Source organism: Enoplosus armatus, chromosome 5, assembly GCF_043641665.1.
Source record: "Enoplosus armatus isolate fEnoArm2 chromosome 5, fEnoArm2.hap1, whole genome shotgun sequence".
Taxonomy (NCBI): domain Eukaryota; kingdom Metazoa; phylum Chordata; class Actinopteri; order Centrarchiformes; family Enoplosidae; genus Enoplosus; species Enoplosus armatus.
Window position 1 is genome coordinate 23,250,702 of NC_092184.1, and position 16,635 is coordinate 23,267,336.

General features: G+C 42.4%; 2 protein-coding genes across 2 annotated transcripts; both read left to right on the plus strand.

Moving 5' to 3' along the window:
- The first annotated feature begins 834 nt into the window (after positions 1–834).
- On the plus strand, positions 835–5,757 carry LOC139285509 (T-box transcription factor TBX1-A-like). The gene is made up of 9 exons (XM_070906075.1): positions 835–862; positions 1,261–1,435; positions 1,542–1,643; positions 1,867–2,038; positions 2,928–3,083; positions 3,268–3,335; positions 3,689–3,750; positions 4,123–4,221; positions 5,597–5,757. The coding sequence occupies exons 1-9, from the start codon at positions 835–837 to the stop codon at positions 5,755–5,757; spliced, it is 1,023 nt and encodes a 340-aa protein (XP_070762176.1).
- A 418-nt stretch (positions 5,758–6,175) lies between these two features.
- Positions 6,176–15,755, plus strand: bace1 (beta-secretase 1). Its single transcript, XM_070905418.1, has 9 exons — positions 6,176–6,514; positions 10,208–10,296; positions 10,589–10,805; positions 11,839–11,976; positions 12,085–12,219; positions 12,345–12,446; positions 13,013–13,162; positions 15,097–15,268; positions 15,517–15,755. Exons 1-9 carry the CDS (start codon positions 6,176–6,178, stop codon positions 15,753–15,755), a joined length of 1,581 nt encoding a protein of 526 aa, XP_070761519.1.
- The last annotated feature ends 880 nt before the right edge of the window (positions 15,756–16,635 follow it).

The following is a 16,635-nucleotide window of genomic DNA, read 5'->3' on the forward strand; positions in this document are numbered from 1 at the left end:
CAGACAGCATTTTGAGGGGGTCATCATTGATCACAAGGTCCATTGGGAAAAACAATATTAATAAAATCAGTTCGACTTAAGACAAGCATCCAATAACAACAATAACAATGAGATATTTCTGCCTGTGTTCCTGAAAGCTGTGATTAATGAGGTGATCGGGGGTGTGAATTGGCCTATTGACAAATTTAAGTCTTCTTGTGCTTTATTAGGGTAAAGTCTGCTTTTCTACTTTGGCTCCCTCAGGCTGGAACCCGTCAACACTGTCCCATCATAGAGCCACATGAGGCTGTAAACACACACACACACACACACACACACACACACACACACACACACACACAACTTTGATTTATCAAGATCATATATCACATTAATTGTGTCTTACTTTGAGTGTTATGAACTACGGTCAGGTCTTCATGTGACACAAAACCTTGCATTACACATACAGGCTGCGGGACAAGGACAACTTTTATTACAACATTACAGTCTGATGTGTTGCATTTTACAAATATGCTAGAATTTGGCCATCAAACCAAACCAGAAATATCCATGTCAGTCAGTTTTAGGGAATAACTGAGTCTCCAATTAGTATGGTGTTGAAACTCTGCTCCAAGAAAATGGGCGATGAATAATAAAAGCAGTTTGTTGCTGTCTTCATCTGTCCACACCCAGTAACACTAGGCTGATTAGGATGTTATTAATGTCCTACTGGTTGGTCAAGACAAGCTCCACTTAAGGCTTTAGGCTATATGAAACAATAGGAGATACTTGGGGCATGCAAGCATGCGCGTGCAGCTGTGATCAGTGCATGTCAGTAGCACTATGAGTATTGTAATGGATGAGGCGGGCATGGAGGTCCCCAGTGAGAGTCTCATGGTGTATAAAACCAGCTTGTTCCTGGACACAAACAGCCACTCTTGGATGTACATCTACCACAGCACCTGGCGCTGGATTGGGAGGAAGATTTCTGCCTTCAGTTCTACGCTATGCTCTATGCATAAGGTTGTGGGTTTGGTTCTCCACTGGTCTTAATGTAGTGACTGGATTTCTACTTGTGGTCAGAAGTGGAAGAACAGACTAGAGTGAACATAAATATCAAAGGAAGGGATAAAACCGGCAAATTAATTCCTTATCTTGTAGACCTTCAAATTATGGATGGTAAGTGTTTGATTTATGATCAAAACTATCTGAGCTCAGTGGAGAAAATACACATGCTTGTGAACCACACATCTTTCCTCTCCTCTCTTCTCTTCTCCTTAGGTCCTCAGCTGTCTCAGAGCTGTGAACTATCTCTGCCCTGCTGTGCAGACGGGGGGTCACTGTCGAGTGCCAAGGCCCCCCAAGTCAGTGGGGTTAGAGTTCAGCTGGAGATGCATGCACTTTGGCAGCAGTTTGACCAGCTGGGCACTGAGATGATTGTTACCAAAGCTGGAAGGTAACAATAACGCTTATATCTATGTTATTCATTACCTTATCTTGCGCTTCTCTTTCTCTGGTGTCTCTTATTACATTACGTTCTTTTACATGTTCACAACCTGCAGGAGGATGTTTCCAACATTCCAAGTGCAAATCTCCGGGATGGATCCTGCAGCTGAATACGTCCTGCTCATGGACTTTATCCCTGTTGACGATAAAAGATACAGGTCAGACACACATACAGAGTGAGGTGTGCAGTGCTTAGTCTGTAGCGTGTAACAGAGATCCAACACACAGTAAATGTTTTTATTTTACCTCTGATCTGTTCTAGTATTTCCATCACTTTATTCAAGACCACCATTGTCCACTTATAACCTAGATCTGTGCTAGTTGCCCCCATACAATCTTCATCTCCTATTTTACAAATTAAAACATGTGTGTATGTATCAGATATGCGTTCCACAGCTCATCCTGGTTGGTGGCAGGGCAAGCGGATGTTGTAGCCCCAAGTAGGATGCATTTCCACCCAGACTCACCCGCCTGTGGAGCCCAGTGGATGAAGCAGACTGTATCCTTCGACACTCTCAAGCTCACCAACAACCTGCTGGATGACAATGGACATGTCAGTCACTATCTTTAATATGACTTCTACATGATGTTTACTTTTTTATTATTATTTTTATTATTCCTACTAATCTTAATAAGATGTCATCATTATTATTAATAAGGTTTTATCGCTGGATACAAAAAGGACAGAGAGGTACAAAACAGTGACGTACAAAATCACAGAAGTAGAATAAAAACAAAAAGTAAATTAAAATAACAACGGATGACAATGGACATGTCAGTCAATGTCTTTAATGTGACTTCTGCACACTTTTACATTTTTTAAATGATTGTTTTTAAGATTGTCTCATTAGATACAAAACGGACAGAGAAATACAAAAATATAGAGGTTGAATAAAAAAAAAGCAATAACAATAATACAAAACACACCATAATAAGAACAAGAAGTGCAGACATTACACTGGTTCTATATATAAACTGATTGAGGAGTTTTCACATGATACACATGAAATATATAACTGTGGGTCCGACATTAGTTTTAGACAGTTGAAGAAGGGGTCGGAGGATGGAGCTGTAGCTCTTCTATATGCCCAATGAGAGGCTGCCAAGTACGGTCACATTTGGTAATGGTCCTGGGTATGTATCATTTAATTTCATGAAGTGAACGACATCGGCTAGTGTGACTGCGTTGCGGGAGAAGCACTTCAGGGCCCTGGCCAGTAGAGTTAAAAATGTAAAAAGCCAGGATAGCCTCCCAGGTCAATTCATCTATGTCCTCACCTATGTTACATGCTTTTACTTTTGGGAGCAGGAAAAAGAGCATACAACCTAAGAAACAAAGTACATTGTTCTGATTTATTTCCATTTCATCATGAAATAACATATAGAAATGTCTCTCTTTTTTTTTGCTTGTCGTGTGCTTTCTCCTCCTTCCTCCCTGCCAGATGATATTGAACTCCATGCATCGCTACCAGCCACGCTTCCATGTGGTGTATGTGGATCCAGCTCCCAACAGTCACTTAAATGCATACAGGAACTTCTGCTCTTTTTCCTTCCCCGAGACACGCTTCACGGCCGTCACTGCCTATCAGAACCACCGGGTAGGAAACCCAGGATCAGTAGGCTTCAAACTAAATATTCCCCCGGCCCATCAGGCATCTGTTTTTACACACTTGTATCAAGCAGATGCCTGACACCTTTCTCCTAAAATATTACATTTTGAATGGACTGATATGACTTCTTTGCTTTTTATCTCATTAATTTTAACCCCTTTCTCTCTCTCAGATCACCCAGCTAAAAATTGCTAGCAACCCGTTTGCTAAGGGCTTCAGGACTACAGACCCCCAGGACCAGTGAGTACAGTTTCCTGGAAACGCCTGTTGAAATCATGGACAGATCACAGTGCATCTTTATCGCTGTTATCAGCTGGTACATAGCGATAAGGCAGCAGTCTCGATGATAGCTAATCTTTGACCTTTGAATGCAAAGGAGGTTCACACATGGCAGGTTGCTGGCCATGCATGGTAAAACTGTGAGGGACGTGTGCGTATGGGTGTGTATACCTCTGTCTACTACGCTTGTGTGACTATATACAGTATCTGTGTGGGGTGAATACTTAAGTGTGTGTGTGTGTGTGTGTGTGTGTGTGTGTGTGTAGGGTGGGTAATTCTGGACCCTTGGCGCTGTGGTGTCCACCAGAGGGCAGAGCTGAGCCCCTCATCATCAAACCTGGAGAGCAGAGAAGCTGGGGCTCAAAGACTTCAACCAGTGAGCATCTCTCCGTATTTTACACCATATGTTGATTGCAAGGACTCAACATAATTGATAATTGATTGTGTTCAGTACATAGTGTTTCATTCTAGTTTTTAATATAATAACACATTTTCATCCACATCCACAATTTTCGGGCCCTTAATGGGATCTATTTGCTGATGAGATGCTTCATGCAGCCATCTTTGTGGTTTATCCAGCAGTGCTTTGACCATATTCATCAATCTTACCCAGTGTTGTGAAGCTGGATGGGTTAACAGGTAGAATCTGCTGAATCTGCTCAGCAGTGGTGCAATGATTTAGATTTGATAGATAGAGGACATAACTTTGTCTCAGTACCTATCCAACTGTGTTCTCCTGCATCCTCAGGACAGGAGGACCCCGCCCCGTTGTTGGTGGAGCAGTGTGGACTGTTCCATCACTGTAAAGACTCTGCAGGACTCACCACGGAGAAGAAAGACGGGGACAGTATATTAGCACCTGCTTCCTTCCTCCCTCCTCCTTCCTACTGGGACTGGCCATGGTCATTTCAAGAGAGAGGCAGTCTGTCATAGGGAAAGAGAACTGACTGAGCTTTGAACTGAATTTCACCTACTGCTTGCTTCCTCATTCGATATCATACAACTTGAATGTGTGTTTTATAATAAATGTATATAGTTTGTGGTCTCCTTCACAAAATGTCGTCATAGGGATACTATGCATTAACCAATAGGATAGACATATTGTAATGACGCCATACACTATAATAATACCATAGCATACAATAAGAGCACCACAGAGTCACAGTACAGTAGTACAGATTACAGGAACAATACAGTGATGTCCCCACAAGCTCACAGCTGAGAACAACAAACACACTATAGTAAGTCTCATTAGTAATGTTATTAAAATATGGTAATTTCTCCTTATAACATTTGTGCAACTGCAATGCATCTGTCTGTTGTCTGAGAAAATAAAATGACATTCAGAAATCTTGGTCTCTGATTATAACAAATGTTCAGAAAATGTAAATAATGTGGACTTGGACTAGTTGTTCTGGATTACAGCAGGAAGCAATGCCTCAAAAGCAAATTATGTGATATGGGAATATAAACCTCTGTGATCCGCAAAAGCCATCACGGCGAAAACTTCATTACCCAGAATGCGGAGTGTTCCAGGGTTATTTCCTGAAGAAGCGGCGAGAGCCGTGACGCGATAGCGATTTGGCCTTCAAACTAAAAGACGCTTTGAAAAACGAACAAAACCCTGTAAAGCAAGACGCAAAATGTATCCTAAATTAATCCAAATTAAAGTATTTCCTTAAAAAAAAAACAGTTATACACATAATAATATTATAATATATAATATAATATTATAATATAATAATAACACGGCGCATGTAATGCAATTTGATCACAACAACAACATCACACCCCAGCCGAATAATTATTATTATCATCATGATCATTATCATTTAAAACCTCTCTGAGGTAGCATGTAGGATATTGAGGACCTACTATATTGGCTTACATTATAATGTAGGATACAGGTGTAGGTCTGCTTGTTATTGTGTCCCCCACCTATAACTTAAATGATCAGCGCCACCAAAACTCTTTAACAAGAGGGCAGTCCAGATCATTTTTATTACAATAGAGTGGAATGATGTCAGGTATGTATGATGTTTATGTATGTGTTATAATCTAACATACAGTATTTTATTGCATGAATAAATATCTAACTGGGGTGCTATGCTGCTTGATGTTTCAGCTGGGTTGTTTATTACGGTCTTATTTAGAAAATGCTTACAGGAAGTCGCGTGGTTTTGTACTCTACCTTGACGGTGGTGCTGCTCGCGCTCTCGCAGCTCTGAGGGATGCAGCGGGGTGGATGGAGGAGGAGGAGGAGGAGGTGAAAGACTGGAAGGCGGAGAACAGAATGAACGGGTCTGGACAGGGGAAGGATGCGGATTACGGTAGCCCGCCGGCCAGCCTGCCTACCGACGATGGTTTCGGGCGTTTGACGTGAGGATGTGCGGAGAAAACGACACAGGCCTGCGGTTTGTTGATACACTGAGCGCGGAGGGAGAGCCTCGTTTACCCGTCAAATTATCTGTGACACCGAAGGTTGCCTGGTTTAATTGTGAAGGTGATTTGATTTCCAGCGTAATCTATCGGGCACTACATGTTACTTTGTCGTGGTCTAAAACTGCTTTCTGTTTTGTTTTGATTTTCATTTAACGTCAAGCAAACCGGAGAAAAACCACAGCGACCCGGTCCCTCTTCATATTTGCGGTTCAACTGCCATCATGGTTTTAGCCGTCACTTTAGCATCATCGCCACCTGATCTGCCCTCCTGTGCCGCCGCAGACTGGATGTCAAACTGAACGGAGCGCCGTGAAGTCAAAACCTAACAAACCAAAAATACAACTTTACCGAGTTTCAACATGGAGGCGTCGACGCTGCAGCCCCTCTGGTTGACGTGTCTGTTCATGTGGACCGTGTTGTGTCTGCTCAGCAGCGGTCACTCGGCGCCGGACGCCTCGGGCCTCCTTCTAGCCATCCGCGTGCCACTGCGGCAAGGAGCTCGCGCTGAACAGCCACCGCCGCTGCCACCTGCCGCCGCCTTCCGCGAGCGCGGCAACACGGCGAAGCACCCGGCGCGCAGGCGGAGAGGAGCGGCGGCGGCGGGCGGTGTCAGCTTCGTGGACATGATTGATAACCTGCGTGGGAAGTCCGGTCAGGGATACTACGTGGAGATGGCCGTGGGCTCTCCTCCGCAGAAGGTAACGGTTTTATTTACAATATATCCAGGTTCACTCAGATAAATCAATGCACCTTTCTTTAAGGATGACATTCAGTGTGACTGCTCAGTATTATTCCTTATCAGCCTACTCTGAGCTGAGGCTGGCTCTCTTTGCAAAATGTAATTTTCATCTTTTGGTCTCCCACCCGCCGTCTCTCGCTTTCAATTTAATCTAATGTGCTTTATTGGCCGGAATATTTCATTCACTCTTTATTTATTGATATGAAAGTATGACAATCAATTTTACAATTTCATTACACTTTTTACCAACTGCACAAATTACAACACTATAAAAACAATAATAGATCAATATAACTCATCTTTAAGCAACACAAACACACACACACACACACATACACACACTACACCCTACATTACAATCATACTATAGAAGATACTATGAAACTCAACAGTGTGTGTCCTTTATTTATGTAAATATTCTCATACTTTAATATTTCTAATGTAAGATTTCTACAATTTAAAAGGGAATGCAAAATTAAAGTCAGTTGACGAGAAAGTACTTCAAAGATACTGTCCGATTGTCCAATACTGTTGATGACAGATGGCCCGTGTGTGTGTGTGTGTGTGTGAAAGTGAGAGAAAGGACTGAGTGACACAGACAGATAATGGAACCATTAATTCTGCAGACTGAGGATTGCCAACTGGGTGCAGCTGCAGTGTACAGGCTGGCACACAGAGGGCGACGGACGGCGGGAGGGGGAGAAAGTGATGAGGTGGTCGAAGAGGAGAAGAAGGGGAGGGAGAACGTGACAGAGGGACAAGGAGTGAATGAGAGAAGAAGAGAGAAACCATGATGGAGGGAGGATGTGGGAATGAGAAAGTTTTTGGGGAAACAAAAAGAAAGAAGGAGATGAGAGGGTGATGATGAGGAAGAGATGGAGGGCCCTCAGTGGAGATGTCACACTGATGTTTCGGCCTGGTGGGGGTATTCTGCAGTCTGGGTTCCCTCCCATGTCAGCTGTTATCCACCCTGCCCACGATCCAGGCCCGGGTATAATTTGAAATGTTTTATTTTGGTGGCGACACAATACCAGTTACTGATATTAAACCAGTGTTTTCTTAGACACCTTACTAAACATTTTTCCACAAAACCCCCCTTTATTATTTAATCAAGAAACCAAAGCTCTCAAAGGTTAAATGGTGTTTGGACACAAGCGGCCCGACGGGAACTTTGCCTAAATAAAATACAGTCTTAAATTGGAAAAATGATGATTTGAGAAACTGATCAAAGACCACGACCAGGACACTGAATCCCACCCAAAGATGCATTAAACGCTGGATCCAAACATAGGGGCCCTTTCACACCATTGAATACCCCAAACATGTTTATATCACTTTGTGACAGTAAGATAGTCCTGTTTAAGATGCTCTGAGCATTTTCACCACAGCTGTGTGTACTGTACATGTTGTTTTTTTTAATCACAGCCAAAAATCACTGCACTGTTCATGGGAGCCTGATTACCTCCAGCTCCATGACCTCTGACCTAAAGACAATCAAAAAGTGAATTTCATTTTAAGAATCGGGAGGCTATCACATTATTTTAGTTCTCTTGCATTTTGGAGCTCACATCAAGGCACACCCAGGATTTTATAAATACTAGCATAGTAGTCCTAATATACAGTAATGAGCAAAACCCAAGTATATTCAATGGATATCAAAGGTCTACGCACCATTTTAATGTCCGTTGCCTTCAATGAAAACCTGTAGGATTATTTTTTTAAACTTTAGTTTGGACAATATGGACTCCAAAAATATAGGGGGGAAAACAAAGGGGCTCCTCATGTCCGACAGCATATGTAAGGCCTCTGAAAACTTGGTTTCAACTTACATATATATTCATATAGGTATTATTTATTAAGAGTTTAACAATCAAAAACTCTGCTACTCAGCTCTATTGGGACCGTGTGGGTTTGCTTCGACAATGCTGGAAACATCAGCGAACATCCCCACAACCTTTCTCACATTTTGATTGAGTATTGCTCAGTCTTCGTTGGTGGATGTATGTATGTGAAATGGCGAAAGATTGGGTTTCATTTCAGGCGTTGAGAGAATAAAATTGGACCATATTAAAGGGTGTAGTAGAGATTTCTGATATGTGCTTGAATTGATGGGGAGCTCAGGAAAGAGTCACTCTGTTGGGAGCCTTGAGATACCAAGCACACTGACCCTCAGCGCCTTCAGGGGATGCATGACCTGTAGTACAGTAAAAACAGCAGTTGTGTATATCAAGCAGGAAAGTGCTGGTCCAGGGTCAGTGACCATCTCCTTTATTAAAATGACCAGTCAGGATAACCAGATAAGATATCTAGAATCAAATTATCCTAATGTATTTAATGCATCTAGATAAATAAAGCACTATATAAATTCATTTATCTGTCTGTACATAAAATGAATTTAAAGTGGCACTGTGATTCAGTGGTTCAGCAAGGGTAAATGGTCTTGAACTCTAATGATCATAATAGCATTTAACTTGAGATGCTCTGTAGATTTACAGTAACTGTCAGATATGTTGCGTTCTGTTCTGGTAACCACTGGATGATTTCTCCTCCATAGAGGAGGGGGAAGGGCAAATGTAATGGCTGGAGCAGACAGGCTCTCTGCCAGGGAGGACAGGAAGACAGAGAGAGGAGGGAAAGACATGAGGTCTCAGTGTGTCAGGATGTGGCCTTTAGTGTGTGTGTGTGTGTGTGTGTGAGTGTTTGTGTATGAAAGAATTAGATCTATCCTGAGCAGTCAGCAAATCTCTGGTCAAGAGAGGAAGACAGAGTGTGCACAGCGTTATTACTGACAGTGGTGGTGTGTGTGTGTGTGTGTGTGAATGTATATCACTGAAATGGGTGTATGTGTGTGTTAGAAAAAAGTGAGGTGTACAGAGACAGTATTTATTCTGGGCGTTCGGGCCCAGCCCTTGAGACAGTAGCACTTCTCTGGATATTTAAAGAGCCAATCCATTATTGAACAGCTTGCTGTGGCTCTTTGGCTGCCTGTCTGTTCATGGCTGTTTGGGTCTGTGCCACACTGCGTATCCACCATATGTGTTCCACCAAGGAGTTGTTCTTTTGCCTTATTTGTCAATCAGTAAAACTGTGTGTAGTAAGTATACTTTCTAATGTATAATATGATGCATATACAGGAGGTATTGTATATTCTGCCATTGTGCTCCATTCACACGTTCACTAACTGTTTTGACCGATCACGCAAAATATGATACTTACATAGAGATGCAGACAGAAGAGGAGGAGACGGGAGAGAGAGGGAGTAGAACGGGCAACCTGAGAGGAGTGGAGGCTTAGAGTGGAGACAGAGAGGGGACAGAGAAGGGCATTTAGGGCAACAGGAAACAGCACAGGACACTACAAGGAAAGAGAAATGGATACAGAGAATGAAAATCTGGGAGAGGTGAGGCTGACTACTTGCTGTAATAGAGAAAATTAGCCAAAAACATACCCTGTAAGACCATCAGTCTGGAAAAAAAAGTCAAACCAGATCAAAAAGCCTGTCTCTAAGGTAGCAAAGATAAAGATTAATTTCCCCTTCAGAGATTGAACATAATCAATTTCACAATGTAACCCAAGCGTCAGTTTTACAAACCTATTGATTTTTGCAAAATGCAATTTAATAAATCTCTCTCTCTCTCTCTTATTCTCTTAGTTGAACATCCTGGTGGATACAGGAAGCAGTAACTTTGCTGTCGGGGCAGCTGCTCATCCCTTCCTGCGCAGATACTACCATCGCTCACTGTGAGTCGACACACGGGTGGTAAAATGTACAGCCACATTTGGTTCTAAATAAGGAGCCGTTTTGCTTTTTTATTTCATCATTAAGGTCTTGTGTATTAATTGTTAAAACTGACATCATAATGGCAAATCATAGTCTCACATTCTGTATCCTATCACTGTACATAGTGTCAAACTGATTTAAAATGAAGTCACTGTGTTTTTACATACAAAAAGGAGAATAAACACGTTAAAAATAAATACGTGTTTTACTGTAATAACAGTGGAACTCTGTTGTCGCACCATCCATTCACAGCTCCAGCTCATACCGTGACCAGGGTAGGAGTGTGTATGTTCCCTACACCCAGGGTCGCTGGGAGGGGGAGCTGGGCACCGACCTAGTCTCTGTCCCACATGGCCCCAACGCCACGCTGCGCGCCAACATCGCTGCAATCATCCAGTCGGACCGCTTCTTCATCAACGGATCCAACTGGGAGGGAATCCTGGGACTGGCCTACGCCGACATAGCCCGAGTAAGAGCAGCGAATGGTTTGGTCCCTCAAAATCTGAATAAAATTCAGATAAATGATCTCAGTTTCAAGCTGCACAGCGCACATGTATGTATTTTTACATTACATTACATGACGTCTTGCCTACTGCATTATTGAAGCCTAAAAAGTTATATTAGTCCAGTGAATTCGAAGTGTTTCTAGTAACATGTGAAGTATACAAACTCATACAGTATATGACAAAGAAAGGGGGAGATTGAGGAGAGGAGGAAGAGAGCTAAATATCACATCTTAGATCAATACTTAGCTGTAAGGGAAAGGACGCGTCATTTTTTCTTATATGCCAAAATTAACACTGTAAGCAAACTACTTAGTTACTGTTAGCAAATTATTTAAAGAGCATTTGTATGGGAATGATCAGTAAGACCGCTGTATTCACTGGGAAGGAGAGATAGGGAAAACTGATCTGACAACAGGGATGCTGATAGGTTAGGAAAAGGTTGAAGCTTGTTCAGTGTTTTGGAAATGAAAAGCTGAAAACAGCAGATTTGTTTGGCCATTCATAAGAAGAGCTATCCTGCTTATTTCTCTCTCTCTGTCTCTGTCTCTTTCTGTCTCTCTCTCTCTCTCTGTCTGTCTGTCTGTCTCTCTGTCTCTCTCTTTCTTTCTCTCTCTCGCTGTCTCTCTCTCTTTCTCTCTCTCTCTCTCTCTCTGTCTCTCTCTCTCTCTGTCTCTCTCTCTCTCTCTCTCTGTCTCTCTCTCGCTGTCTCTCTCTGTCTCTCTCTCTCTGTCTCTCTCTCGCTGTCTCTCTCTCTGTCTCTCTCTCGCTGTCTCTCTCTGTCTCTCTCTCTCTGTCTCTCTCTCGCTGTCTCTCTCTCTGTCTCTCTCTTGCTGTCTCTCTCTCACTGTCTCTCTCTCTGTCTCTCTCTTGCTGTCTCTCTCTCTCTCTCTCTCTCTGTCTCTCTCTCGCTGTCTCTCTCTTGCTGTCTCTCTCTCTCTCTCTGTCTCTCTCTCGCTGTCTCTCTCTGTCTCTCTCTCTGTCTCTCTCTCTCTCCAGCCTGACGAGACATTGGAGCCTTTCTTTGACTCTCTGGTTCGCCAGACTCCTGTCCCCAACCTCTTCTCTCTCCAGCTGTGTGGAGCTGGCTTCACCCAAAACTACTCCCTGGGCAGCGCTACTGTCGGGGGCAGCATGGTGAGACTCACACACACACACACACACACACACACACACACACACACACACGTAAAAATCAGCTAATATCATATTTGTACTGGATTATATATTTCCCTATGCCCTTAGATCATTGGAGGAGTGGACCCATCACTCTACGTGGGAGAGCTTTGGTACACTCCCATCCGCAGGGAGTGGTACTATGAGGTCATTATTGTACGTATAGAGGTGAATGGACAGGACCTCAACATGGACTGTAAAGAGGTACGATCTGACAGAGGGATGGCTGCAAACACCAAAGAAAGCGAGAATGATTTCATGGTCAATGGCTGATACTAAAAGCTATGTAAGAGATCTGTAATAGATGAGTGTTTATCTGTCATTTACAGTACAACTATGATAAGAGCATTGTGGACAGTGGCACCACCAACCTTCGACTGCCCAGAAAAGTCTTCCAGGCTGCAGTCAAGGCTATTGAAGCAGCCTCTTCGGTCAGTCCTTACCATGATATATCCTTATTGTAATCTGTGTAACACTCATTTTCCTCCTCTGTTGCTTTCGCTGCCCCAGTTGTTTCTGATTTCTTGAGATGTGCGATGGAAGCAGATGATAGTATTTTACCCCACATGGAAAAGCTTGAGACTCATTTTATTAGATGGATATTGTTAATGCTCTCACCTTGATATTAATGTAAAGGTGAAAAGACTACCAAAAAGGGCTGTGATCTATGGAAACTTTATCTCTCATAACACACTGTCTACAACATAAGTCTAAAAAACTTGAGACTTGTTTGTATTCCACTGTTTTCCACGACATCACGACACATTTATAGAAATGTGTGTTGTCCTTATAAATAAATAAATGACATAAAATCACCTACAACATTGATCTTTGGAATCTGGTTCGATTCAGAATCATTGAAAATAAGAATCACGATTCATATGTGAATCGATTTTCTCCCCACAGCTATTGGATAAGCTCCAGCCTCCTCTCATGGCCCTGATTTGTAATGAGCGGGAAAGGAAAGAATGAATGTCCTTTCGACCCTGTTTTTCAGACAGAACAGTTTCCCTCTGGGTTCTGGCTCGGGGAGCAGCTAGTATGTTGGCAGGTCGGCACTACACCCTGGAACATCTTCCCCGTCATCTCCCTCTACCTGATGAGTGAAAACCACAACCAGTCCTTCAGAATCTCCATCCTACCACAGGTAATACGTGTGTGGTTGCGTAAAGCAGGAGTTCATGCATGCTTTCAGGTCAGGGATGGACTTAAGACCATATGAAGTAATATCACTGTCCAAATGATCAGTAGCTACTATATTTTATTTTACCTGGATTCATGAAGTGAAAATGATCCTCTCAGCCTATAAGACGTTTTGATATTTTCTTAAAATTGTAATACTTTTGTCATTACTATGAGTCATGTACATCCTCTGTAACTCGGAGGTCTCAGGTGATTTCACGGACTGCCTGTAATCCTGAATAAATGCAGAGTTTTCGTTATAACTCCACGCCGGGAAGACGCTTTCCTCCATTTCGTCCATTCTGCGTTTCACTTTCTGCGTCATCGGAATCACGTGACTGCAAACAACGTAATGGAGCGTGCCTAGTTTCACCTACAGCTCATAGAGAGGCTTCACATCTAAAAATACCAGGAGAAAACAAAAGCACCACATGTTGTGTAGCTATACTCTATAAGAATCCATCTTTACATAGTAATCAAGTACATGTGTACCTGTTTAGCTAATACATCTATGATATTAATCAGTTCAACAATGTAAATTCACTGGAATCATACATATGTATCATCGATATGGTGATAACTTCCATTCAGTCAGAAAATACCCTCTATACCTTTTATTCAATTCCTTCCATGTGTTCTCTACGTATATTTTGTATGAGTCTGGACAGACATGGATGTAACAACTGCAACTTGACAGGTTGGGGGAGGCGTACAACAGAAATTTTTGTTTCCCTGTGCACTCATACAGAAGTCTGGTCACAGTAAGTCACCCTATCCTTCAGCCGAACTTATATAGTCCTCAATAGATGAAAGTCTGGATAGGAACCATGAAGGAAATAATAATGACCACATTTCAAAGAGAATTACCTTTTTGAATATATTTTCTAAAGCTTTTCATAAAGCTCTGGAAAGTCATTAAATGGTTTTATTCAAAGCCACTCAGAAAGGCCTTGATGGTGGTGGAATGAATAAGATTTGACAGTGAGATTTACAAGCGAGGTTCCATAAGTCTGTGGGAGGCTCGTGTCCTTGATACAGAAAGAAACGCTTGAGAAAACCTTTAACTTTCTGCGCCTTCTGTTCTAATTCCAAAAAGGTACAAAAGTAAATCACCACTTATAGAATGTACACTGACCCTATGTATAGACAGGAAAACAAAGGTGCAAATGTACCAATGAACTAGAAGATTTGAGGCTGATACTGTAAATCGCTGTTTGAGAGTTTAAGGAATCTGATATTATATCAGCTAATATTCATAAGGATCCCTAATTTGTTTATAAAGAATTGTGACCGTGGTACGCACTGAGTGGGGCATTTCACGGATGAGAGATAAACATGTTAGTGCTCTCTGGTGGACAAACTATGTAACGACAGCAATAACGTCTTTGGCATGTATCCACTGCACTTTCTTGTTAGTTATTAGGCAACACACAGTATACGCTGTTACAATATATATCTGAGATGAACTAAAGTCAACCCATAATATCAGCCATGCAACTGCGTTGGTCGGGGGTTACAATGAATACTCAAATGAGCTCTTTGCACTATACCACCACCTTCCACTGCACCTTTTCCACCAAGAGGCCTTAACTGTGGCAAAAGTCCAGAACGCAAAGAAGGGAAGGAAGAGAGCATAATGCATCCTAACATCACAGAAATGAACACAGATTCTACATTACAACATATCTACTCACATGAACAATTGTAACACTGGAAATGTTAACGTGTACCTCTCAAAAGTCTTTCATTTCACAGGGATTCATAATGCCCCTTTCATTATTTAGCGCAACATAGAGTGAGAGCTGTGTTGCTATTCTAGGCATTACACTTCGACAAGTGGCTGTGTGTGCTGTTCCATGTCTCCACTCCTTGATTTTTCTATCATTTTTGTTTATGTAGCAATACTTGCGACCAGTAGAGGATGTGGCCTCCGCCCAGGAGGACTGCTATAAGTTTGCCGTGTCCCAGTCCAGCACTGGCACAGTGATGGGGGCTGTCATCATGGAAGGCTTCTATGTGGTCTTCGACCGAGAAAAGAAACGCATCGGCTTTGCTGTTAGCACCTGCCATGGTGAGGAGGAGGAGAGGGTGGAGGGATGGGGAGGGGAAGAGGAAGAAGGAGAGAAAAATGGAAAAGCAATATGTACACTCATAGAAGGAAGTATTGGAGTGGAGGGCCAACCTAAAAGGCAGGAAAATAATATATAGAAAATTCAGGATATATCAGTTTTTAAGGGTATTATTGCAGTAACACACAGTATCTGTTATCCTGATCTTTGTGTTCCTTAAATACCTTCAATCCTTTTCTCCCATTTGTAGTGCATGATGAGTTCCGCACAGCCTCTGTGGAAGGTCCGTTCCATGGTGTCGACCTGGAGGACTGCGGCTACAACATCCCTCAGACGGATGAATCCACTCTCATGACCATCGCCTACATCATGGCGGGAATCTGCGCTCTCTTCATGCTACCGCTGTGTCTCATGGTGTGCCAGTGGCGCTTCGCCCGCTGCCTCCACCCACACGGGGACTTTGCTGACGACATATCGCTCCTTAAGTGAAGGGGGAAGGAGACGCAAAGGAGTCGTAGAGACCTACACTTTAAACACAGGACAGGGATGGATTGTGGTGAAAGGGATTTACATCGTTACATAATGTTGGTGCTGTTGAAAGAGAGCTTTGAAAAGGCACTTCAGGAATATAATATGTAAAGTATAGGAAAAGGTGACATGCAGAGAACACACGGTGAACAGTGCTGCCCTCAAATCTGAGAGCACTTGAGGATAACTTGAGCCATTACTAACCTGAAGGACAAACAAGAGAGTTGATGTCGTCAGTGTCAACTTTGCCTGTTTAAGCTACCTATGCAGATCAGCGTGGCTAGAGGAGCTGAAGTGGGAAAAACACGAAACAAACAAAAAAAAAATCAGCTCTTTGTTATAAATAGTGTATAAATAGATCTCAGAGGTGGATTGGATTTGGAATTTTGAAAGATTTGTCTCCTAACATTACAGAGCTCCACACAGAGGGATTTGGGGAAAATTAAAGAGAAAACATTTACAAACATAAATGAAGAAACTCACAACAATGTGAACACGTGGTGGGAAGCCATGATGTAGTCTGATTTGAACATATGAGCGTGAGGTTACGTGTGTGTTTATAGATCTACTGTTTTTGGCTCATGAGTGAATGAAACAAGGTTGATATGTGTGAGCATGCATGTCTGTGTGCACAGCTGTATTGTAAGTGAAGAGTATACAGAAAGATTTAATGAAACTGAAGATGATACTACTGAGTATGAATAGCATCTATGAAATTACACTATTTTGCAAATGCCAGCAAGGAATTCCGCAATGCAAATTAAGAAAGCATAAAGAGGCTAATTTGATGAAATATCAGATTGTAACAGCATTTACTGCATAAAATCAGTTTCGCTTTGTG